Consider the following 25525-nt stretch of genomic DNA (forward strand, 5'->3'; position numbering starts at 1 on the left):
TGCAGTACACAGCTTTCTCATACAAGCCCTCCATCACCATGTTTGGCTTGCAAAGAAAATATATTCCTCCCTTGTATTTAGTCACATCAGTAAAACACAATGAGGTGGTTTTTGGAGACAAAGCGACACCTTAGAAAAAGTTTACTTAAAGGTACAGTGTGTAGAATTTTGTGATATTGAGTGTTGAAGTTGCATGTTGCAGCTGAACACCCCTCACCTCACCCTCTCCTTCCAAACATGAAAAAGAAACTGTGGAAGCCTTCGGTTGTCATAAAAACTCAAAAGGTGTTTAGTTTGTCCAGTCTGGACTAATGTGTGTAAGATTTAGGTGAAAGGGGCCGTCATGTGTTTTCATTAGTCCAGACAGTTTGTTTTGTACAGTGCATTTTATGCATTAAGATTAAAAAAACAAACACACATATACATTTTATTTATTGATTTAATTTGCATATAAGACAGCGTGACAGTTTGAATCGTTCAATCGTAAAAGAATGATTGACCTTGAAAAATGCTGAGAAATTAAAAATACACAGTTCTGTCGGGTGTCACCAAAAACAGCTACAAATGTGTTTTAATACAAATATTTGTAATACTATAAAAATAACATCACATGTGACATTTATATGAATAACTGTATTTTCGACAATGTTCAAGCCATAAATTATAACAGCCATTTAATAAGACTGATTGGATGGTTAATCTAATAAACCCTGACATCAGAGTAGACTACGTCTCCTGCAGTTTTTACATTTCCCCTCCCTGTTGTTTTGCCAACTTTCCTCCTGGTGAAGGTTGCTACAGAATAAACCAATGGGTCCTCGTGTCTCTGGGGAAGCATGTGAAGAAATGTTACAGACGAGATATAACATATGAAAAGAAACCAATGCTACACTAACCAGCCTGACTGATATTCATTTTAGGGGGCTAATGCCAATATAATTAAATATATTATTAAAGATTAACCTTAATGTGTGTGTGGGATAGACTGACACAGACAGACTATCCCACAATGGGAGCTGAGCTCAGTCATGGCAACGACTTTCATAGAATCAATTCTTTCTTAGCAATTTGTTTTCATAGTAAAATGTTGCTGCAATGCTTTATATCAAGCTTAATTCCAGAGCTCTTATTTTGAAAAGCTGAGATTGTGTCTATTATTATAAGAGCTCTGAACTAGCCGACATGCATTGTATTAAAAAACACAGAAAATCATTCAAACTTTCATAGAAGCCACACACAGGAACAGAAATAAAGGAAACTTAATTTTCTTATAATGCAAAACATTAACTATAAAATCTTAAGTGCAGATAAGCCAAGTATGATCAACACAAAGTTTTCTAACTTCCCTCAGCACCAGACGGTTAAGAAAAGGTCTTCACATAACGTCCGACACGCATGAAAATAAAAAAGTGACAGTGTGACGTAAAGCTGTTTGAGGAAGACTCACTAATGCCTAAGGATTCTGAATAAGGCTCAGGAGCTTTACTTCAGGCCAAGCGAGCTGGCGCTGTACTTGTAAAAATAAAATATACTAATAAATGCACATCTTTTCTGTCTGTTTTATTCTGTCAAATGAAAGTTGTCATGTCTGCAAACATGAATGCAGATAGCGATGTGTCGCTGAGAGGATCATATATTATATCAATACATCGGTTGGGCTCTATTATTAATTGTTTCTGTCTTTTCATCAGATAACTTACCTGCTGACTTTGCAGATTACCACTGACTGTTGCAGCCTCTGTTTGTGAAGAAACTCCAGCTGTATGATAAAATAAAGATAAAAGATGTTGTAGGTCAGTTTACACAAAGGAGTAATGTAATTCAGAGTATTTATCTTTTGCTACATTCATTTAATCTTGAGAATATTTGATCACCTTTGCAACAATCACACATTTTCTTCCTGATCAGAAAGACAATGACAATCAGACTTATAGCCAATGCAGCACTTAAAAGACACAGAACTGCATTGGCCTTCTGTGCATCCCACATGTTGAGCGCTGAAACACAAGGACCAAATAACCAAAGTTAATAAGGATTTGAAAAAAACTTTTACATTCAAAAGGAACAAATGTAACAAATTTGTGATACATGATAATTATTTATTCCACTGATTCTCAATTAAACACACAAATGTGCTATAATAACAATAAAACAGTTACCTTCATTGTCCAGTTTTATTCCATGTCCGAATAAAATCTCTCCACATGTGACCACAGCACAGTAATAAGTCCCAATATCAGAGGATTTAATGGTCTTGCAGAAATTGAAGACACATTTATGGGGTGAGTGAGCTTCAAGGCTCCTGTTGCATCCATCGTCACTACTGCCATGAACATATACTAGACGGGGATGAGATCCATCCAATCCAGCTCTGAACCAGTACAGATTGGGATATTTTGGACATGCTTGGTTGTCAGAGTTGGACAGGACGGAACACTGCAGAGTCTTCCAGTCTCCTGAACTGACCGTATCAGATGGAGGGACATCAATGACTGCAGTTATATCAGGTTCTGGTCCTGGGAAATACAAACAGAAAAATTAACAAGCTTTAATGAAAAGTTAAATAAATTAACTCATATGAATTCACATGAATTGAGAAGATATTTACTATCTTCATAAAGACAATATTGAGACAAGATTAAATTGTGCTTGGTGTTTGCAAAGTAATTGTAAAATTTTAAAGGATGTGAAATGTTTGTGCCATTTACCTTTAATTTTCAGAAATAGTCCGTTCAATAATTTAATGTTGAACTGATGTTGTTCTATACAGTAGTAAACTCCAGCATCACTCGGCTCTGTTTTATCAATGTACAGAACAAAGCTTCCAGGCTCTTGTTTGACTGTAAAGTGAGGAGTCTCATTAACACCAGCGTAATCAAAATAAGGTGTTCCTCCCAAGAACTCAGGCAAGTTCCCAGAAACAAGCCGGAACCAAAATAACTTCCTGACTCCGATATTCGTCTTCTGGCGGCTGCACGTCAACTTCACCTCATCTCCGACATCAACAGTCTTTGTCTGAAAGATCTGATCTAATGCGCTTCCTAAAAATAAAATGTAACAGAGCAATGATTCATTATGATGACAGACTAATACATGTACTTTGCTAAATTGATGCAAGAACAACAAGTAAAACAAACCGTATATTCCAAATAAAATCAAGAGATTGACTTACGTGTCACTCCGAGCAGCAGCAGCAGTTGGAGTAAGATCAGCATCTTCCTGTTTATCCTCTTCAGACAGTCGTTGAATTAGATGCTAATGTAGGATGCTTTCCTTCATGTAATCATATCAAGTGGGTGGGAACATTGTGAGAGCGATCTGATTGGCCTCTCATTTTCAGTGGAAATAATATCTGCCATCTTTCCGTCCTAAACACATGAAACAACAACCAACACCAACCTCACGTTTCATGTTTCTAAAAATGACACTCAGAGTAAACACGACATAATGTAAAGTGAAGAAAACACAAAACCACCACCGTTAAAAATACATCCAAATATAATAACCTCCCTCACATTACATGGGGTCAAGTATAAGAGACTATCCCTTAACATAATTAACAACACATTATGAGAAATGCAGCTAGATTTGTGTTTACCATGCAATTTAATTCACTATTGAACTATTATACTGAAAGAGATTTCTAGACCGGTTTCCAGAAACAGTAAAAAAGACGACCTATGTCAAGCAGGTTATGTTTTCTTTGCTGTCAGAAGGATGACCTTAACTACTCGAGGGTAGGGTGAGATATGGCTCAAGGAAGAAGTCAATGTATGTAAAATAAGATATTTTTAGATTTTTGAGAACTTCTCCAAAATAGTGCAGAGATCTTGATTTTTAAAAACCAGGTCTACTTAAGGGACTGATATTTATGAGTGTGTACACTTTGGTGCAGCTTACTTGAATTCAAGTGGAGGTATCTGCAACCTGCCATTCTAGTTTGTTTTAGTTACATGTCAACATGATTTGGTTTAATACAAGTCACAATCAAATCAAAAGAAGCTTTAAGACATCCTGCCACACTGATTTCCAGTGATGCTGATTTCAAATGCTCAATGTTATTTTTAGCGTGCAGATGACACTGACATCTGTTAACATTATAGCAGTTGCAAGATGGAGTGTTATTCATCTCACTTGTAGTAGAGCTGGGAAAGAAACCAACATTTATAACCTCTAACAAACTTAATCTTGCTCATGTCGGTTAATTCCGTTAATACTTTTCAACTTCCTTATTAAGAAGTTGATGCTTTGGTCGTCACCATTTCTTCACATGTTCTCTAAACATCATTTAAATGCATATTGAAGTCTTGTAATCTGTTTCTGTAATGCACCATTTTTGAGTTTAGAGTAATTACTTTCATTTTCCAACATTTACAAACTGGTCAACTCTACAGGTGTAGGAGGATGTAGCACAGGCCATTTCAAAATGTACCCACATTCAGGGATAATACATAACTTTTGGAATAATATTTTTGATTAAATAGGATATTAAGAAGTTAAGGCATAAAGAATACAATAGATAATAAATACATACACCTGAAGCATTCCAATACAATTTATAACTACTGTGTAAGATTGTGCGTCCTCAAATCAAAAAATACAGTCTTACAAACTAGTGTGAATAAAAAAAATATACATCTCTATTCAGCTCTTTGACAGGGTGAAATGCTGTAAGAGACGACTGAGATACTCCTCCATCAGTGATGACCCTCCCACACAGCATATCAAAGAATACAGAAGTTAGATGGTGTGACCACAACCAACTTCTGTACTCTTTACAGGCTGCTGTAAGACACAAGCAGAGCACCACCACCACAGTATCTCAGAAACACATCCACAGATAATATTATATTTATCATCTGAATACCCATTCAAGCATGTTTGTTACATGCTACATGTTAAAAACAAATAAAATATAAATTGGAAAAAACAAACTACTGCAATATTTATGACACATGTTCTGCTATCTCAATGCTTTAAAAGAATTAGTTTGACACGGAAGTTGTTCTCAATATGACAAGTGTTATTTTTGATGCATAATAATCTGGAGGTTACTGTTAAACCAATGATATATTGACAAAGCTGGACTCAGGTGTACCAACTGTCAGATGTCATTTAAAACAAAAGCCCTGCAGTTAATATTGTCATGTATTTTGTCTCCTTTAGTTCCCGTCTTGTTTTTGTGTTCATGCGGCATCGGACACACAAAGAGTTGCACACAAACCCGCATTCATTGTCACCCCTGACGTACAAATGATGCATGGAAACTTCAGCATTATTGTGGCTGTTTTCAAACGAAGGGCCATCACATCCTCTCATCACTGTTTTGATCTCAGGAAGCTGGGCTGCACCACGCTTTATAAAATCTTTTTTTTTTGAACAGCACCTCAGCAGTTTCATAAGATCCTTCTGGGCCACACTTAACTACAGAGCACACATGACACTAACCTCTGGGTGCAACTGCTTCTCTTTGGTGTCTGATATCAGATGGTAGTGATGATGATACTCAAACTACTGTGTTGCAGTACACAGCTTTCTCATACAAGCCCTCCATCACCATGTTTGGCTTGCAAAGAAAATATATTCCTCCCTTGTATTTAGTCACATCAGTAAAACACAATGAGGTGGTTTTTGGAGACAAAGCGACACCTTAGAAAAAGTTTACTTAAAGGTACAGTGTGTAGAATTTTGTGATATTGAGTGTTGAAGTTGCATGTTGCAGCTGAACACCCCTCACCTCACCCTCTCCTTCCAAACATGAAAAATAAACTGTGGAAGCCTTCGGTTGTCATAAAACTCAACAGGTGTTTAGTTTGTCCAGTCTGGACTAATGTGTGTAAGATTTAGGTGAAAGGGGCCGTCATGTGTTTTACATTAGTCCAGACAGTTTGTTTTGTACAGTGCATTTTATGCATTAAGATTTAAAAAATAAACACACACATATACATTTTATTTATTGATTTAATTTGCATATAAGACAGCGTGACAGTTTGAATCGTTAAATCGTAAAAGAATGACTGACCTTGAAAAATGCTGAGAAATTAAAAATACACAGTTCTGTCGGGTGTCACCAAAAACAGCTACAAATGTGTTTTAATACAAATATTTGTAATACTATAAAAATAACATCAGATGTGACATTTATATAAATAACTGTATTTTCGACAAAATTCAAGCCATAAATTATAACAGCCATTTAATAAGACTGATTGGATGGTTAATCTATCTAATAAACCCTGACATCAGAGTAAACTACGTCTCCTGCAGTTTTTACATTTCCCCTCCCTGTTGTTTTGCCAGCTTTCCTCCTGGTGAAGGTTGGTGCAGAATAAACCAATGGGTCCTCGTGTCTCTGGGGAAGCATGTGAAGAAATGTTACAGACGAGATATAACATATGAAAAGAAACCAATGCTACACTAACTAGCCTGACTGATATTCATTTTACGGGGCTAATGCCAATATAATTAAATATATTATTAAAGATTAACCTTAATGTGTGTGTGGGATAGACTGACACAGACAGACTATCCCACAATGGGAGCTGAGCTCAGTCATGGCAACAACTTTCATAGAATCAATTCTTTCTTAGCACTTTGTTTTCATAGTAAAATGTTGCTGCAATGCTTTATATCAAGCTTAATTCCAGAGCTCTTATTTTGAAAAGCTGAGATTGTGTCTATTATTATAAGAGCTCTGAACTAGCCGACATGCATTGTATTAAAAAACACAGAAAATCATTCAAACTTTCATAGAAGCCACACACAGGAACAGTAATAAAGGAAACTTAATTTTCTTATAATGCAAAACATTAACTATGAAATCTAAAGTGCAGATAAGCCAAGTATGATCAACACAAAGTTTTCTAACTTCCCTCAGCACCAGACGGTTAACAAAAAGTCTTCACATAATGTCCGACACGCATGAAAATAAAAAAGTGACAGTGTGACGTAAAGCTGTTTGAGGAAGACTCACTAATGCCTAAGGATTCTGAATAAGGCTCAGGAGCTTTACTTCAGGCCAAGCGAGCTGGCGCTGTACTTGTAAAAATAAAATATACTAATAAATGCACATCTTTTCTGTCTGTTTTATTCTGTCAAATGAAAGTTGTCATGTCTGCAAACATGAATGCAGATACCGATGTGTCGCTGAGAGGATCCTATATTATATCAATACATCGGTTGGGCTCTATTATTAATTGTTTCTGTCTTTTCATCAGATAACTTACCTGCTGACTTTGCAGATTAACACTGACTGTTGCAGCCTCTGTTTGTGAAGAAACTCCAGCTGTATGATAAAATAAAGATAAAAGATGTTGTAGGTCAGTTTACACAAAGGAGTAATGTAATTCAGAGTATTTATCTTTTGCTAAATTCATTTAATCTTGAGAATATTTGATCACCTTTGCAACAATCACACATTTTCTTCCTGATCAGAAAGACAATGACAATCAGACTTATAGCCAATGCAGCACTTAAAAGACACAGAACTGCATTGGCCTTCTGTGCATCCCACCTGTTGAGCGCTGAAACACAAGGACCAAATAACCAAAGTTAAGAAGGATTTGAAAAAAACATTTACATTCAAAAGGAACAAATGTAACAAATTTGTGATACATGATAATTATTTATTCTACTGATTCTCAATTAAACACACAAATGTGCTATAATAACAATAAAACAGTTACCTTCATCGTCCAGTTTTATTCCATGTCCGAATAAAATCTCTCCACATGTGACCACAGCACAGTAATAAGTCCCAATATCAGAGGATTTAATGGTCTTGCAGAAATTGAAGACACATTTATGGGGTGAGTGAGCTTCAAGGCTTCTGTTGCATCCATCGTCACTACTGCCATGAACATATACTAGACCGGGATGAGATCCATTCACTCCAGCTCTGAACCAGTACAGATTGGGATATTTTGGACATGCTTGGTTGTCAGAGTTGGACAGGACGGAACACTGCAGAGTCTTCCAGTCTCCTGAACTGACCGTATCAGATGGAGGGACATCAATGACTGCAGTTATATCAGGTTCTGGTCCTGGGAAATACAAACAGAAAAATTAACAAGCTTTAATGAAAAGTTAAATACATTAACTCATATGAATTCACATGAATTGAGAAGATATTTACTATCTTCATAAAGAGAATATTGAGACAAGATTACATTGAAATGTTTGTGCCATTTACCTTTAATTTTCAGAAATGTTCCGTTCAATAATTTCATGTTCAAATCATCTTGTTGTATGCAGTAGTAAACTCCAGCATCACTCGGCTCTGTTTTATTAATGTACAGAACAAAGCTTCCAGGCTCTTGTTTGACTGTAAAGTGAGGAGTCTCATTAACACCAGCGTAATCAAAAGAAGATGTTCCTCCCAAGAACTCAGGCAAGTTTCCAGAAACAAGCCTGAACCAAAATAACTTCCTGGCTCCGATATTCGTATTCTGGCGGCTGCACGTCAACTTCACCTCATCTCCGACATCAACAGTCTTTGTCTGAAAGATCTGATCTAATGCGCTTCCTAAAAATAAAATGTAACAGAGCAATGATTCATTATGATGACAGACTAATACATGTACTGTGCTAAATTGATGCAAGAACAACAATTAAAACAAATCGTATATATTCCAAATAAAATCAAGAGATTGACTTACGCGTCACTCCGAGCAGCAGCAGCAGCAGTTGGAGTAAGATCAGCATCTTCCTGTTTATCCTCTTCAGACAGTCGTTGAATTAGATGCTAATGTAGGATGCTTTTCTTCATGTAATCATATCAAGTGGGTGGGAACATTGTGAGAGCGATCTGATTGGCCTCTCATTTTCAGTGGAAATAATATCTGCCATCTTTCCGTCCTAAACACATCAACAACAACCAATACCAACCTCACATTTCATGTTTCTAAAAAAGACACCCAGAGTAAACACGACATAATGTAAAGTGAAGAAAACACAAAACCACCACCGTTAAAAATACATCCAAATATAATAACCTCCCTCACATTACATGGGGTCAAGTATAAGAGACTATCCCTTAACATAGTCAGATTGACTAACATTTGACTAACATAGTCAAATGCAGCTAGATTTGTGTTTACCATGCAATTTAATTCACTATTGAACTATTATACTGAAAGAGATTTCTAGACCGGTTTCCAGAAACAGTAAAAAAGACGACCTATGTCAAGCAGGTTATGTTTTCTGTGCTGTCAGAAGGATGACCTTAACTACTCGAGGGTAGGGTGAGATATGGCTTAAGGAAGAAGTCAATGTATGTAAAATAAGATATTTTTAGATTTTTGAGAATTTCTCCAAAATAATGCAGAGATCTTGATTTAAAAAAAACAGGCGTACTTAAGGGACTGATATTTATGAGTGTGTACACTTTGGTGCAGCTTACTTGAATTCAAGCGGAGGTATCTGCAACCTGCCATTCTAGTTTGTTTTAGTTACATGTCAACATGATTTGGTTTAATACAAGTCACAATCAAATCAAAAGAAGCTTTAAGACATCCTGCCACACTGATTTCCAGTGATGCTGATTTCAAATGCTCAATGTTATTTTTAGCGTGCAGATGACACTGACATCTGTTAACATTATAGCAGTTGCAAGATGGAGTGTTATTCATCTCACTTGTAGTAGAGCTGGGCAAGAAACCAACATTTATAACCTCTAACAATCTTAATCTTGCTCATGTCGGTTAATTCCGTTGATAGTTTTCAACTTCCTTATTAAGAAGTTGATGCTTTGGTCGTCACCATTTCTTCACATTTTCTCTAAACATCATTTAAATGCATATTGAAGTCTTGTAATCTGTTTCTGTAATGCACCATTTTTGAGTTTAGAGTAATTACTTTCATTTTCCAACATTTACAAACTGGTCAACTCTACAGGTGTAGGAGGATGTAGCACAGGCCATTTCAAAATGTACCCACATTCAGGGATAATACATAACTTTTGGAATAATATTTTTGATCTAATAGGATATTAAGAAGTTAAGGCATAAAGAATACAATAGATAATAAATACATACACCTGAAGCATTCCAATGCAATTTATAACTACTGTGTAAGATTGTGCGTCCTCAAATCCAAAAATACAGTCTTACAAACTTGTGTGAATAAAAAAAATATACATCTCTATTCAGCTCTTTGACAGGGTGAAATGCTGTAAGAGACGACTGAGATTCTCCTCCATCAGTGATGACCCTCCCACACAGCATATCAAAGAATACAGAAGTTAGATGGTGTGACCACAACCAACTTCTGTACTCTTTACAGGCTGCTGTAAGACACAAGCAGAGCACCACCACCACAGTATCTCAGAAACACATCCACACTGACTTTACCCAAAACAACACCACTGTAGAGCAACTAAAATGAAAGTAGAGTCGAGATATCTGGTACAAGTGGAACTACCTGTAAAACACATGAAGACTGAAAATATATAAGTGACAATTATATATTTTCAAGTTATGGGGTTAAAACTACAGCAAAAAACAAAAACTTGAAATTTCTGATGACTGCATGGGACACAAACAGTCACAGATAAACAGACATTCACAGTCACCTCAAATCAACAAATGATTCATGGAAACTTGGCACTGTGGTGAGTGTTTCAAAAAAAGGTGTGAATACGAAGGGGCTTTTTGTTCTCTTGCTCAGTTTCAAGAAGCGGAACTCGCACTTCTTTTCAGTTGTTAAATTCTGTCTTAGCATGTGTCAGCTGAAAGTGATGGTGTGGCAACCTGTACAAATGAATGCTGAATAAAATAATATATATATGTATATATGTGTTTGTAAATAAAGGGTGTCTTGTTAAGGAAACATTTAATAAAAATGGTACTTTGTCTGAATATGTGTAGCTCTTCTCTCACTACATATCTGCTTGAAACCCATAGTTGGGTGTATTTTGAGTCAACAGCTTCAGTGGTTGGTCAAAGAGCTGAGCGATGAACCACCACAACCTGTTTCTCAGTGTAGCTGCTGCATGTGGTTTCACTTGTTGTCACGGCAGACATGCCGTTTGTACCTTACAAAGACCAATGGAGGAGTTTCTGTGTTTTAGTAGCTGTCCTCTGCATTTTCTAAAAAGCTGTACTTTTTTTTTTATGTACATAACATGTAAATTGTATCTGAAATAAAAAATGCTCATTTTTTATCATTGTTTGCTGTGCTGCCGTCTGTAGTTGTGGAAAAATATAAAACATGTCACTGTCAAAACCACTGAAAGTCTACTCCTCCCCCTTTCTCTGTTTGTGTGTGTCCATGTGCGTCGGTGAAAGCTGTGCAGTGAAACCAAATTTGAAAAGATCATTCTCACTCAGGTGAAAATGCACAGATGTGACTAGTGAGATTTATCTATTGCATCGCAATAATTGCTGTGGCCAATGGTTAATTTTAATAATTTCACGTTCTTTTCCTGCAGTGAAAAATTTCCATGAAGGTCAATGAACCTGATTAATCTGTGGAGGATTAACAAACAAGATGACGGAAGCGTGTTAGGACTAAGATATGCTTGGAATGAAAATTACATGTGTATACAAGATGGACATTCTATTATCAGAGAAAAATAACTGACTAATTTTCCCCATAATCCCAGTGGTGAGTCCTAATTAGTGCAAACACTGCAAGAAGAACAGCAAAGAGGAAAATACAGCTTTCAGCAAATAACTATCGTAACGTTTACATGTTGCAACTTGTTAGGCAGCAAAGTAGCCACCGTTATTTAAAAAATAAGGGTGTTCAGTTAAAAAAAGGGAGTGAGGTCATCTGGGCTGAATCATAAATAAAGATTGCTCCATATCATAAATAATCTACAGTAAAAACAAACTATTCATTTAAAGATTTCAGGGAAATAAAACAAAACAAACTGTCCCTGATTTTGTTGATTTATTAATACTTTGTAGTTGAAATTCAATTTGACACAACAGCAACTGCAAGATTGAATGTTGTATATATTTCATTTCAATCAAAACCTGTGCCTAGGCTCAATGGTCTCTTTATAAAATCACATTTAAATAAAAGGCCAAGTTCAAATTGTGTGAAGTTTTCATGTCGTCCTGTCCAGTCATCACTTAGAAAAATGTTTATTATCCTTTCTCATAGGCTCATCAGGACATGAATGAGAAATTAGCGGTGGAAGAATCAATTAATATATTGTTCTACAAGAACATATCAACAGTTAGCTAAATGTAAACTTGCATTCTGAAGAATGTGCTGCTTGCATCTGTAACCTCAGTGCTTCCTGTTGAAGCCCATGCTATTCTGAGTAAACAACCTCAGTGGTCGGTAAAAAAGGGCAGAGAGGCAGCCCACCACAGCCTGCGTCTGTGACTGCAGCTTTTACAGGAGACTTTGTTTGTTCTGAAGACAGTCATGCAGAATTAATTAAATAAAGAGTTGTGAAACTTCAGAGTTAGAGGGAGTTCTTTTTACCAACCATTTTCTCTTGACAATAATTTTTACAGTATGTTTTTATACTAGAAAAATGTAATGTGATTGCGACATCTAAAGCCCCCTACACATGTGCTTCTTTCAGCTATGTTTCCACAGCCCTCTGTCCCACTGTCTCTATGTTGGCTTCTTTCTCGATGTTTCCACACATTAAGTCTCAAAAAGTGTTGGCTCAGGCCCTGAAACGTTGTCTTTCAAGTCAGTAAACATAATAGAGTATAAGTTTACAGCCTTCACTGTAACAGCAGATGTTGTATCTTAACCAATTATATTTTTTAAATTTGAAGGAGTCCCCAGTTACTTCAATAGTGTTGGATTTGGCTGCAACCCTGTTTATCCTTGAAACTCCAAAAGTGTTTTGTGGACCCACTACTCCATCAGCATAGTGGTGGGTAGATAATGGGTGAATTTTCCTGTTTGGGTGAACTATCCCTTTTAGATTAATTAAGGCTTAGTTTGTGCGTAAACTTGTAAAGTAAAATTATGGTTTCTTCAGAAGCAAGGTGTCTGGGTCAGGGGGGCAGAGAGGGCAAGGGGGCCTCGCTGAAAGGGATCTCTCTGCTGTTGTGACTGAAGAGCAGACAGAGAGAGGAGTGCAACTGAAGATTACCTGTTTGTTTTGTTTAGCGACTCTCTGCAGGACTTAAGTTAACCTTTTGCTGAAAAATCTGAATGCATTATTTGAGTTGGAAACCATCGCTTGTCGTCTTCCTTTTTCAAGGCATCCAGTTGTTAGAAGGCCTCTTCCTATTGTAGCGCTAAACAAATCTAGCCAAAAAAATTTCCCAGATGTCCCAGTTTTCCAGCAGCATTTAAATGCAGCAAGTATTTGTGAATCTGTGTGGAGCATAGAAAGTGAAATATTAATATTTATTCAGTTGGTGGTATGCATTTGTAAAACTGTTTTACATGTGCACAAATTGCTTGGTATTTGTGTGTGAATTTGAAAATGTGAATGGGAGTACCCAAGGTTCTCATTATATGCAGTTGTGAATCTTATATTTTACTTGCAATGTGACAATTTTGAGCCTATTTTCTCTCAAGTTTAAAATTTATTTCCCGATTGCCAAGTTTAGGGGTAAGAACAGTTTTTTATGTTTCAGCCAATCAGATTGTATTCTACTTTAAAGCTTGATGACCTTGTCAGAAAATCTGTCACTTGAACGGGAAGCCATGAGTAGGTCAAGAGAACGCTGCTGCACCACAATGATCAGGCGACTGGCTGCTTTGATTCTTTTTGGTACAGAGAGTGAGTACATGACTTTGTCAAAAATTCTACTGGAAATGATTGTTTAACCATCTATACTGTGTTTGGAGATTCAGAGATATATAATAAAGGCTTAACTTTTGTCTCTTCAGCTCTGATTCTTACTGCAGAGCTTCCTCACCTGATGGTGGAACGTGGCAACAACGTTACTTTGACATGTCCACTCTCTAAAGGCAAATTCTTTTATTGGTATAAACAGTCTCTTGGACATATGTTGGAAAGAGTTGCTTCAAGAATAGTTGACGTCCCTGAAGTCACAGATTCACGTTTCAAACTCACAAAAGGGGACGATGGGTATCTTCTTACCATCAGCAATGTCAGCAAAGAGGATGAAGCAACATACTTCTGTCAAAATGGAACAAGTTATCGACAGACTTTCACCAGTGGCACTTTCCTGGCTGTGAACGGTAAAATACCTTCTCATTTTGACTATCAGTGTCTGAGCCCATTTGACAGACAATGTTTGTCATTGTGAAGTGATTTAATGCCTTTTTAAAATAAATGTTGCAGATCAAAATCAGCCGAAACATTACTGCATGAAACAAACTCCAGAGACAGTGTCAGTCGGACCAGGGGGGTCAGTGACTCTCCAGTGTTCACTTCTCTCCAAGCACAAAGAAAACAGCGTCCAGTGTCCAGGTGAACACAGAGTTCACTGGTTCAGAGCTGGATCAGGACAATCTCAGCCTGGCATCATTTACACTCAGAGCAGCAGGAGTGATGAACAAGAGCAGAAGAGCTGCGTCTACAGTCTGTCCAAGACCATACAGAACTCCTCTGATGCTGGGACCTACCACTGCGCTGTGGTCACATGTGGAAATATCCTGTTTGGTGGAGGAACCAAAGTGGAGATGAGTATGTTTTATATCACAGTTATTCACCTTGATTGATTAATGTATTAGATGTAAAACAAAAAAAAAAGATTTAGTTTAAGAGACTAACTTTGTGTTGTAACTTTGCGCTGTAAGCTTAACAATTCCATCATATAAAGCAGTTGACAATACTAGAAATAAAAATGTCAATAAACTTAACAAACTGTATAAACTTCCAGCACAAACCCCTACACGTGTTCCGGCATTCACTGTTATTACATATTACAACTTTTCCCAGTATATCTCTGTTAATGAATATTATTGTATATTTATTTTATTATTATACAATTGTTTATTATTATATTATTTGCTTATCGACTTGCGACCTATTGTTGCAACTCCAGAGCTTCGCAACAAGGCTTTTTTAATCACATGATTATACTTTATACTTGTAATTGGTGTGACAGTTGATTCTAGAAGAGTCTTAGTGTTTCCAATAACAAATAATGAATTCCAAGAGTCCATAATCAAGTAATGTTTAATGTCTTAATGAGAATGTCTGATTCAGGATCAGAACTGGACCCTCTTTTCCTTGTGCTTGCTGTGCTGTTGGCCTGCTGTGTGACTGTGATTGTTGTCCTCAGTGTCAAAGTAAATCAAAGAGTTTGCAAACATTGCAAAGGTAAGTTGACCAAAGTGAGATTTTTATATTGATATATTGAGTATGCATAGCATGCACTGGTTTTTAGCTTTGGATTGACTTTGAATCATTAGCATTTTGCATCTTAAGTCCTGAAAACAAGTAGAGGTCAGAAAATCCACCTTTATGTCTGCCTGCATGCATTTGGGTTCAATTTTAGCAACATTCTAATAATACTCAGCAAACTGGTAACTTATAGAATGAGTGCATGTTACTTCTCCGCCAGATAACAAGTATTCAAGTGACAGGAAAAGCTTTCCTTTTATTTAACAGGCGCAATGAGTACTTTCCATCACCAAGAACATGACAGGTCAAGTCTGGATGAATCAAATGATTTGGTAAATATGCTTTAAAATTTCTACGATCGATATTTTTGTATTAACAATTGATCAAAGTGAAACTAAGTCCCTGTTACAGTCAGAGACAGTTAGGTCAAGAATTTTTACCATTTTAGTCAATTGTACAATTATATTTGGCAAAAAGGCTCTCACTGAATCCCCCATAATGCACATATGCATGACCATGTATCATGGCTATTTAAAATGACATACAAATCATTGAAAAATCTGGGAGCTCAATGGAACACACATAACTTGTGAATTTGGCAAAATTCCCCAATAGTAGGAATAACACATTTTCATCTTATTAATGTGTCGATGTACATTTTAAGAATTTGGACTTTTTACTATTTCATTTTAGAAGTACAACTGTATTCATAATTTCTTGACCATGTGTATTTGCGAAAGAAAACTGCAAAACACAAGGTTATCATGTAAAATTTTGTTTTTAAGCTCTTTTCTTGCCGTAAAGAGTGGTATACAATTTATGTCCAGTGGTGGATGTAGGATGAACACGCACTGTACACCAATTTTTTACCAATAGGTTTTAGTGTTTGCTATTGGGCTGTAAATTGATGTGACTCAACTGCCAATAATCAGAAAATCAAAGTCATTACGTTCTTAACTTTATCTTATTATTACAGCCTTATTCTAACAGAAATGTTCACCATTAACACAGTCTGTATGTTTTTCTTTTGCAGGAAGGTGAAGTAGAGGCATTGAACTATGTAGCACCGACTTTCTTTGAAAGGAAAGCAAAAAGAATGGAGAAGAAGAGAGAGTCACCACATCAGTGCGTGTACTCTTCTGTAAAGCAAAGCTGAGTGCATCACCACATCTGGCAATATCCCTCTTTAACAGTACATCAAAATTTCCCCAAAATCTTATCTTACAGCAGGGTTGGGTACCAAACTCTATATTTTAGAAAAAATTTATACGTGAGTGACACCAATTTTCCTGTCCTGCAAATATTTCACAATAAAAAACTATTTAACTGTATCGTGAACTGTATCCAACTCTACTGCGCTGTGCAACAAAAATCTCATCAATACTGTCACTCACTTTGACTCATCTTGTGGGATTAAGTATTTGTTTCCTGAAGTATAATTCAGTTTCCTTAGCCAACCAGTGTGTTTGCTATTAGCTGAGCTTGGTGTACAACAATGAACAAAATGTTGGAGGGTAGTAATCAGAACAGAAAGAATCTCTGGGAGCTAATGACTGAATGACAGAGTTAGTGGTTAGTTTTCCAGCTAGTGACTCACCAACAAGCCCTTCGAGTGTTCAGAGAAATAAAAATGCATATATAATGCTGACAATGTGGGTGTGAACTACCACATTATGATATTTTTTGGGTGATAGCATGTATTAGTATTTTTGTTTAACCATATTTCATGAATGTATTGGCCCATTTCATTGACATTTTGAGAAAGTGATATTGGTATGTGTATTAATAAAGACTGGTTTATGTTAATGTTTGTTTTCTCTCAGATTTTTAAGTGCATGATAGAACCAACATAAGAGGGCTATCTATTCATATTCACTCTCCAACTCTGAACATCCAACTTTAAACATTGATAGAGTTGTATTTGTGTATTTGTCCTGTTCAACTGTTGGCAGCCATTTAGCCATTTCAATAAAACTTTGTCATTGCATTAACATGACAGATTTTCCTCATTTTGATCTGCTCTTTTACAAATCCTATGAACTTGCATGAGATTATGTACAATTATGCCCATGTCCATTTAAAAATATTGGTATGAAAGGTTACATTTTCTATGTAAAATGATATTTGAAAAAAAAAAAAAACTTTACTTTATGATGAATGATGACAAATATTCAATAAGAACAAATAAGGAACATTTGATTATTAATTCATGATCATATGACAATTTGATAGAAATGATTTGTCATAGTTTATCTTTTCTATTGGATTTTCAGTCAAATACTGCAAATTTCACTGTAATGTTGAAATATTCTATATAAACCTTCCATGAGAAACCTGATTATAAAACTGAGAGATTCAATAATAATGTTCCAGCACAGTGGCTTCATATAAAAAAATTCACAGCCTGTGTAACCGATGAACTTGGTAATAGAACAGGAATATCTACAGCTCCCCCATTTACTCAACTCTAGTCCCTGTCCTGCCACTTTTACCTGGCAAATCACTGCTGCCACACATCACTCCCTCATCCTTCTCCCCTCTCTAGTTCACATGCACATTGCATATAAGGGAAACACAACCTAATATTAGGTTTAAACGAAAACCTTGTTTATGTCACTAATGTATGGAATGGAATCACAGACAAAAAGAAAGATTGGGCCTAAACTTTAGTCACAGTTACCTTGTCAGGGCAAAACTTAACAAAACTGCTTTGTCAACATCAACTCGTCCAACAGCAAAAAATGGGTCATTGATATAGGCGGAGTAAATTTTCAGCCTTTCAGCCAATCATGACGACTTCCACTGTAGTATCCAGTCTTCACAACCTTCATTTAGACAGGAAGCCACCAGTTGTTCAAGAGGAAGGTGTGTTTACCACAATGTTCGGACAATTGGCAACTTTGATTCTTCTTCTTTCAGTGTGTAAGTGTAACTTTTAAAAGGATATGATAATATAATATGAACATATAAAATGATATATGATGATATGATTATATTAAACTATGTGAAAGTATATTTAATGGCATTAACCAGATTTAATGGCAGATGATTTGTTTTGATCCTTTTGTTCAGCTCTGACTCAAACTGCTGAGGTTCCTCCCCAGATCTCCTTGATGGTGGTGGAGGTTGGTCAAAATGCTACTTTAAAATGTCAAGTCTCGGAGAAGGAAGGCAAATTCTTCCATTGGTACAAGCAGACTCCTGGATACCTGTTCCAAACAGTCGCCACAGGAACTTTTTCCAAGCAATCGCTTAGCGAGCAATTTAAGAACTCGCGTTTCACAGTAACAGAGGAGAAGTCCCATTATTCTCTTAACATCATAAATGTGGAGAAGGAGGATGAAGCAACATACTCCTGTCAAAATGGAACGGCGTATTCACAGACCTTTGTTAACGGCATCTTCCTGGTTGTGAATGGTAAACTATTTTTTACTTTTCATTTTCTAATTTAGATCATTTTAATATTTTTCTTTATTCACTTAACCACGTTGGATACAGTGTCTGAGCTCATGGTCATAAGCCCAAAAAAATTATGTTGTGCCCTTTTAAATCAAACCATACAGATCAGAATCAGCAGAAATCTGCTCTCGTGAAACAAAGTCCAGAGACGGTGTCAGTCCAGATGGGAGCCTCAGTGACCCTCCAGTGTTCACTTTTCTCCAAAAACAAAGAAGACATGGTCCAGTGTCCAGGTGAACACAGTGTGCACTGGTTCACAGCTGGATCAGGACACTTGCATCCTGGCATCATTTACACTCACAAGAACACAAGTGATGAGCAAGGCTGTGTCTATCGACTGCCCAGAACTATACAGAAAGTCTCTGATGCTGGGACTTACTACTGCGCTATGGTCACATGTGGAGAGATCCTGTTTGGTGGAGGAACCAAAGTGGAGACAAGTAAGTTTTCACAGTTGTTTAAAAAATGTGTTTCAATAGTGAACAAAAAATAGTTTTGGTGGGGGTTTTAGACAATTTCATCTAATTGCATTCTGGGACAACACAGTAGATAGAAAACAACCCCTGAAACAATCAGTTTTCTTCCTCCAAATAACCATCAAAATGTCTGCTATAAACATCCACTTTTATGTGTGATTATCAGCAACACTCACTGTTGTCAATGTACTTGTAATATGTTGGAGTTGGATTATTTTCCGTCCCTTTGTAATATAAGGTTTGAAGGACTTTGTTTCAAAGCTAGGAGAAACCAATTAACAATGGTGATCCACAAGAATCAGTCCTGGGCTGTCTTGATTACAATCTATATTAATAATATATATTGTTCTCAAACTGACTGTGAAATCTATTCTACTATTCTTTATGGTTTTACAAATTCTGTACAATGTTCTGTTTAAGAACCTACAACTTTAGCACTTGAGTGCTCGTCGATGTCAACCTTAAGATAGTTCTTAGTACTTCCTGTAAAATTGTAGGTTAAGTGTTGTGGGGGTCTCTCTCAGCGGCAGATTAGTGTGATATAATTTATAGACTTGCTGCATTCACAACTGCACTCTGAACAATGAAGCTGGTCAGTACTTAAGTTTTTATACACCAAACAAATGGAATTATCCCCAGCACATTGTCAAGATTTTCCTTGTTTCCTCTTTTTAACTGTGTATCGCTTTGTGTTTCTGTTTTTTTTTTTTTTTTTTAAATTACAAATAAACCTCAGTGAATTTTTAGGCCTAAAGGTTTTGGATTTGAATTGAATTCATAAAAGTCAAAATTTGGTCAAAAGTAAATGAGTAGTCAAGAGTTAAATGTCTAATTGAAGTTTTTTCTAGTTTCAGCACAAGAGCATGGCCTGCTTGTGATTGTACTTGGGGGGCTGTTGGCTCTCTGTTTGATTGTGATTATCATCCTCATTTTCTCAAAATACTGAGGTAAGTGTGGTACCACTATAAAAATATAAGTATGTAATTTGTATAATTCAGGATCCATGATGTCAGAAAAGCCTTGTTGATATATAGGAAACAAATATGGTGTTCAATAATGGGACCTGTTTGAACATGACATCATTCACTCTGATACTAATTTGACCAAAACAAATGGCTTCCTTGCAACCACCATAAGATCATGAGAGAAACCAGCTGAACATGTAACTGCAATTTGGGACAATCATCGGTGAATAATAATCATGCTTTCACCATTTGTGCATAGAAGCAGCAGTGTCTCTGCTACAATTCCGGAAAATGTTGTCTTGGTTTTGATTTGGTCACACACCTTGTAAACAAGAAACTTTGACCTCAAGCCTCGGATCAGAAAGCTGCTGGCATGGGGCTTTGTTATGTTATTGCAGTCTCCTGTGTAAATCTGAGGGTTAGGATACAAAACAAGAACAAGTCTCCAAATGAAGCCTGTACTTGTGCACCTCCATATTCAGAGGCAGAAACATACACACTCCCAGAAAAGTGTGTCAGCCTTAATGTCTATTTGCTAACGTTGCCTTGTTTAAATAATAAGAATGAATATTTGTGTTAATGCACTTAAGACATTAATCTTTGTGTTAAATATCATTGATGTGCCTCTGCAATGACATCTGTCTTTATTATTCTTATTGTCTTTGTCATATTTTTACATCAGTTCCAAATGAACTTTCTTTGAAATCTGTTAATGGTCCTCATGTTTGTACACTGCTGCCATCTTCTGGTGAGAAGCAGCTGGTTTGATGTTTTAACGTCAGCAGAGATGTTTTCACTTGTTTGTTTTCTTGGTTTACTCATTACTCTCATCAGTGGCACTTCACTGAGATGGACTCACATTTCATGCTATGCCGACAGTATTGGGAACTCCCACAGGCCTAGATAGATAATATGACAAATGAATATAGTGCAGATTAGACTACAGTAATACAAAACTTTCACTCCGTTGCAGGAATAAATCCACTCAAACATTCACCTATTTCACACACTTATTAAAGCTTGTAACTCATAAAAATATTCTTATAAGTGATACACTATTATCACCAGGCGTGAGATACTAAACACACTTTACACGTTCCCTTATGTTACCCCTTTCGATGGTAAGTATATCTTAAGGAAGGTTTAAGTGTTTTAATGGGAATGTGTAAATTGAACCCTTTCATTTTGTGAAGGAAACCTTGATGAAACAATAAACAACAATTCACAAAACCAACGCTCAACAATTTCACACTTCCAGACTCAATTCAGAAATAAAAACAAAAGAGTGCAATAAACACAGATACACTCCAGCTGCAGGCCTGTGTGTGTGTGTGTGTGTGTGTGTGTGTGTGTGTGTGTGTGGTACCTCAAAGCAGCAGTCTTCTCTACTCACCCAGGTCATAGTTCTTCTTACTTTGTCCACATTTGTTCCTCAGAACGATGAAGAAAAACAAAAACAGTCGTCCTCGGTCCAAACGGTGCTGAAGGACACTGGTGGGTCTCCCTCTGAGCCACAGCTGCAGCCTCCACCTCCATACATACACTGTTAGCACCGTGCTAGCAGAGACGCTCACCGACAGCTAAGCAGCAGAGTTGGGCTCAGCTCCTCAAAAACACCAACACGGGCAAAAAAACCACAGGCGACAGCCGCACAACACACTTCTTACAAACGAGTCAAGGTCCTTTACCACTTAAATTTGAATTCTCAGCCACACACTAGCTTGTAGCCACATTAGCATATACGTTACTTTCTTTCTGAGCAGCAGCCATTGTCCAATTAACTTGGCTCCACCCTCTCTTCCTCCCGCTCATTGTTAAGTCCCGCCCTCTAACCAATCACACTGTTGGAAAATGGAGGGATTCTCTAAATTGACCAATCAGATGAATGGAACGCACCAGATAATCAGTTTCACCTCTTGGTGACCTTTCAGTCAAACTGTTGGAGTTAGCTTCGGTGTGAGCTGCAGCCATAGACTGTATATACAGCTGCAGCAGTGGAAGGATCTCTACTCCATAGAAGTGTATCTGTATCTTAACTCTGGGACTTTGACTTTGGCAGCAGCTGTTACAGACACACATCAGGAGAGTGAACATCCATCCATTGTATATGCTGCTCATCCCTTCAGGGTCATGGACGGAGTTTGAGCTCATCCCAGATGACATTTGGCAAAACGTGCACGGTTTTAGATTATTTAGATCGTACACATATTAGAAAGAGGTGACAAGCTCTCAACACATGAGCTCAACACAATTTGTTTGCAGCCTTCCAACATTTCAATTTCAAACCTCATGAACACATCAAGTCAAACGGTAGAAACTAATAAAAACGTCACTCTTTATTTCCCCAAACATTTGTATTAAGACTGGCTTTGCTATCTCCTTTGACAAAAAACTAAAAATACAACACTGTTGTGCTCGACTAGAACTGACTGGTGCTCAGTCCAAGTGATGATGTGGGAGACATCTTTGTTTTTTTTGCACATATTTTAGTTTACAATTGTAAGAACTCAGACATAGAAGGTGAATGTAGTTTCAATGGTAGTTTAATTTTTAACATTCAACATAAGTATCAATTATCACTCACATATTCATTACTTGGAAAATGGACAGGACTGACTTTGCAGTTATTTTTATGGACAATATAAAACTGAGGTGTTTTATTCTGTTCACAGTGAAGAAGGGAACCTTGAGGGACGGGAAGGCAAGAGGGGGAATGGTCAAATCATTGTGATCACCGGACTGGAAGGAAAGAAGAGAAAAGAGATGGTGAAAATGAATGGATGGAAGGAGAAGGGAAGGACAGAAGGAGCCGAAGGAGGAAAAACTGTGACATTAACCAACAAAGATAAGACTTAGTCTCAAGCCCAGAATAGCAGAGCTGTAAATTAACTGTAAATGTGTGACAATACTTTGCACATGTTGTAAACAAAGCAACTATGTTTAAACTAAACAATACAGTAGTAGTTACATTATAGATTTGCTATGCTTGTAATCATGTTAGTTGTTAATAGGAAGTTTAAAATAAACTATTGAAGTTCTTTTTCAGCTGTTCTTCTTTGTGGTACCTTTCACGTGACACAATCCCAGAAGCTTCTTCAACACAGCAGGTAACTGAGTCATCACTGTGGAGGTTTGCAGACTGGAGCACTCCGCACTTCTCTCAGTAACTGAAAAATGATTTATTTAAACCCCCACTGTCAATGTGGAAATTTAAAACATTAACACGTTATCAAAAAGCTGTACCTTAAACTTTTTGAGGTAAATTTCTAACTGTAGGCACCTGAAAGCAGATCCACCAAATAATCAGACCTGCATCATACAACGTTACAAGACACTGAATGTGTCACAAGTGTATGATGTAATCTTACATTCAATGTGAGGCTGTGAGGAAACAATTTCTACAACAAACACTTCCCAACAAAAGGACCGTGGCACGATTAAGGCTTCTCTTGTATTTGGTCCAACTACTTTGTTTGCTTTGGGGATATTTATACATTTCATAGAACCCAGCAGAGAGGAAAGTTTTAAAGAAGGCCACAATTACATTTTAATGGTCTGTCAACTGTCACATGTGAACATTCATCGGCAGCGTTTGACAATGTTGCCGCTACATGTTTGAATTTCAAATATCAGCACACACAGGCACTTCCAACCTGTCACTGCAGACATTTTCATCTGTTAAGGCAAAGAGTGTTGACTTTGGTGTCATGGCTTCAACCAGAAAACCACATCATTAAAAATATCTTCCTGCTTTAAACTGACTAACAAACTGTTTTTTATATCTCAGCAGCTAACAGTTATAGACTGTGTAAAAAGATAGATGACATGACAGCTCCTCAAAAGTAAAGACAGTATAGGTCGTATACATCTTGCCTCCTCACAATGTTAGAGGATGAAACAAATTAAAAAGGCAAAGACAAAACTTTTTTCCTAAGGCTTTTGGTTATTTAAGGCAGTTCTGTATCATACAGACGTATGTTGAAATGTTGTTTAATGCTATATAAACAGTGTGAAACATCATGATTGACAGCTGGACTGACTCACGATTGGTTGAGTGTGTGTTTGGGCAGGACCTTAATTACACTCCATGATCACTACTGTACAAGCTCTTGCTCCAAATAATGTCAAAAATGCAACATAGCGTCAAACACTGCGGGAGGAAGAGGAGACATGTCGTCCATCTTTAATTACAGCATATGGTATTAACTCAGCATGATTTTTTTGAAGTGGGAAATCATAAAGAACGCCGAATGAAAAGAGAACGTCTTTCAGATTTTCATGTCAAACCTCGTGTGGCTCCAAGTCTGGTGTGCAACAGCAAACTACAGAATAACACAACAATACAACAAACTGTTAAATCATCTCCGTGGAAAGAGTCTTTTATGTTTTCTCAAAAAAACTCACAAGTGAGGATGATGTCCGTTATATAGTGAAGCAGGTTAGCCAGGCACAGACAGTTTCCTCTCAGCCTCCGAGAGCGAGGGCAACTAGAGCGCCACCATTTCCTTATCAACAGAGGTCTTCTTCTCAGTCCTCGTCTCTCAGTGTCCACAGCCTCCCACACATCAGCACTCACATTAACATCATGCAAATACACTTTGAAAATATAAAATTCATTGGGTTAGGGTATATATTTATATAGATTTACACATACATATAAATTCATATACTTTTAAGGAATGTTAATCTATCTTGTGGTGTACTTTTTCTTCTTACAAGGTACAAAATAAGTTTTTATACTATGTAACACATTATATAATCAACATTAAAAACAGCTCATCAGTCCTTTTATCATTTTTTAAGCAAAAAAAAATCCATAATAAAAATAAGTTCTATGTTTTTTCTCACTTATATCTTACAATATATTTTCTCTCTGTCAAAAACACGCACACATGTCCCATGTTTGTTTTCGTTCGTGGTTTTTTCTTGGCAGCAAATCGGCAGCGGTCAAAGTGAATGTGGAAAAAAAAATCACGTAATGATGTTGCTCATCAACGTGGAAAAAAATCTCAGAGCGACAGCCTCGTTGACGTGTAGAATTCACAAAATGGCAGCGGTGGGTGTTTGCGAAACAAAATGAACAAGCTGCGGTGCTGTTACAACGGGCACTTGGAGCAGCCGCATTCCAGAGCGGTCTCCATTTCCTCTGAGTACGAGGTGCCATCAGAGCAGCGGAAAACCACCTTCCTCCTTCTGCTCTTGGTGACGCCACAGCAAACACCAGGGGGCGCTGTAGCCTGGCAGGATCTGGGACAGTCCATGCGGGGTATCTTGCTGGTGGACGTGCATGTTCTCATGGGGTGGTGACGCTTCAGCTGCTCCCTCAACATCTCTCCTTGACACATCAGCTCTGGACATTGGTGGAAAGGAGAGATGTAAATGAG

At 37.1% G+C, this 25525-nt stretch overlaps 3 protein-coding genes across 8 annotated transcripts in view; 1 reads left to right on the plus strand and 2 right to left on the minus strand.

Moving 5' to 3' along the window:
- Positions 1 to 421: 421 nt before the first annotated feature.
- On the minus strand, positions 422 to 22358 carry LOC138411539 (uncharacterized). Of its 4 annotated transcripts, XM_069532162.1 has the most exons (12): positions 21535 to 22358; positions 8658 to 8856; positions 8192 to 8524; positions 7686 to 8042; positions 7401 to 7523; positions 7227 to 7285; positions 3173 to 6352; positions 2709 to 3041; positions 2160 to 2516; positions 1875 to 1997; positions 1701 to 1759; positions 422 to 826 (listed from the first exon to the last, which is right to left on the minus strand). In XM_069532162.1, the coding sequence occupies exons 7-12, from the start codon at positions 3213 to 3215 to the stop codon at positions 701 to 703; spliced, it is 1041 nt and encodes a 346-aa protein (XP_069388263.1). In that variant the 5' UTR covers positions 3216 to 6352; positions 7227 to 7285; positions 7401 to 7523; positions 7686 to 8042; positions 8192 to 8524; positions 8658 to 8856; positions 21535 to 22358; the 3' UTR covers positions 422 to 700. The 4 variants fall into 4 exon arrangements, with proteins under 4 accessions (XP_069388263.1, XP_069388260.1, XP_069388261.1 ...); XM_069532159.1 differs by having other exon boundaries at positions 696 to 1759; XM_069532160.1 differs by lacking the exons at positions 8192 to 8524; positions 8658 to 8856 and having other exon boundaries at positions 696 to 1759.
- Positions 10378 to 23179, plus strand: LOC109633529 (uncharacterized). The gene is made up of 11 exons (XM_069532080.1): positions 10378 to 13705; positions 13816 to 14130; positions 14234 to 14578; positions 15104 to 15217; positions 15509 to 15573; positions 16275 to 16392; positions 18050 to 18163; positions 18314 to 18658; positions 18805 to 19140; positions 20025 to 20123; positions 22814 to 23179. The coding sequence occupies exons 1-10, from the start codon at positions 13591 to 13593 to the stop codon at positions 20120 to 20122; spliced, it is 1965 nt and encodes a 654-aa protein (XP_069388181.1). The 5' UTR covers positions 10378 to 13590; the 3' UTR covers position 20123; positions 22814 to 23179.
- slit3 (slit homolog 3 (Drosophila)) overlaps positions 22667 to 25525 on the minus strand; it is a 222165-nt gene continuing 219306 nt past the window's right edge. For all 3 annotated transcript variants that reach the window (XM_020082225.2, XM_020082233.2, XM_020082240.2), the window contains one exon: positions 22667 to 25491. In XM_020082225.2, the coding sequence (XP_019937784.2) occupies positions 25238 to 25491 (254 nt within the window). In that variant the 3' untranslated portion in view covers positions 22667 to 25237. The remainder of the gene's footprint in view (positions 25492 to 25525) is intronic.

Source organism: Paralichthys olivaceus, chromosome 9 (genome assembly GCF_024713975.1).
Source record: "Paralichthys olivaceus isolate ysfri-2021 chromosome 9, ASM2471397v2, whole genome shotgun sequence".
NCBI lineage: Eukaryota > Metazoa > Chordata > Actinopteri > Pleuronectiformes > Paralichthyidae > Paralichthys > Paralichthys olivaceus.

Coding starts and splice junctions, on each gene's coding strand:
- LOC138411539 (XM_069532160.1), bottom strand. CDS start 3,215: ATGCTGATCTTACTCCAACTGCTGCTGCTGCTCGGAGTGACAC. Junction 2,517..2,708: donor ACTATTTCTGAAAATTAAAG/GTAAATGGCACA, acceptor TGTATTTCCCAG/GACCAGAACCTGATATAACT. Junction 1,760..1,874: donor AATGTGTGATTGTTGCAAAG/GTGATCAAATAT, acceptor TTTATCATACAG/CTGGAGTTTCTTCACAAACA.
- LOC109633529 (XM_069532080.1), top strand. CDS start 13,591: ATGACCTTGTCAGAAAATCTGTCACTTGAACGGGAAGCCATGAGTAGG. Junction 14,579..15,103: donor AGGAACCAAAGTGGAGATGA/GTATGTTTTATA, acceptor TGTCTGATTCAG/GATCAGAACTGGACCCTCTT. Junction 19,141..20,024: donor AGGAACCAAAGTGGAGACAA/GTAAGTTTTCAC, acceptor AGTTTTTTCTAG/TTTCAGCACAAGAGCATGGC.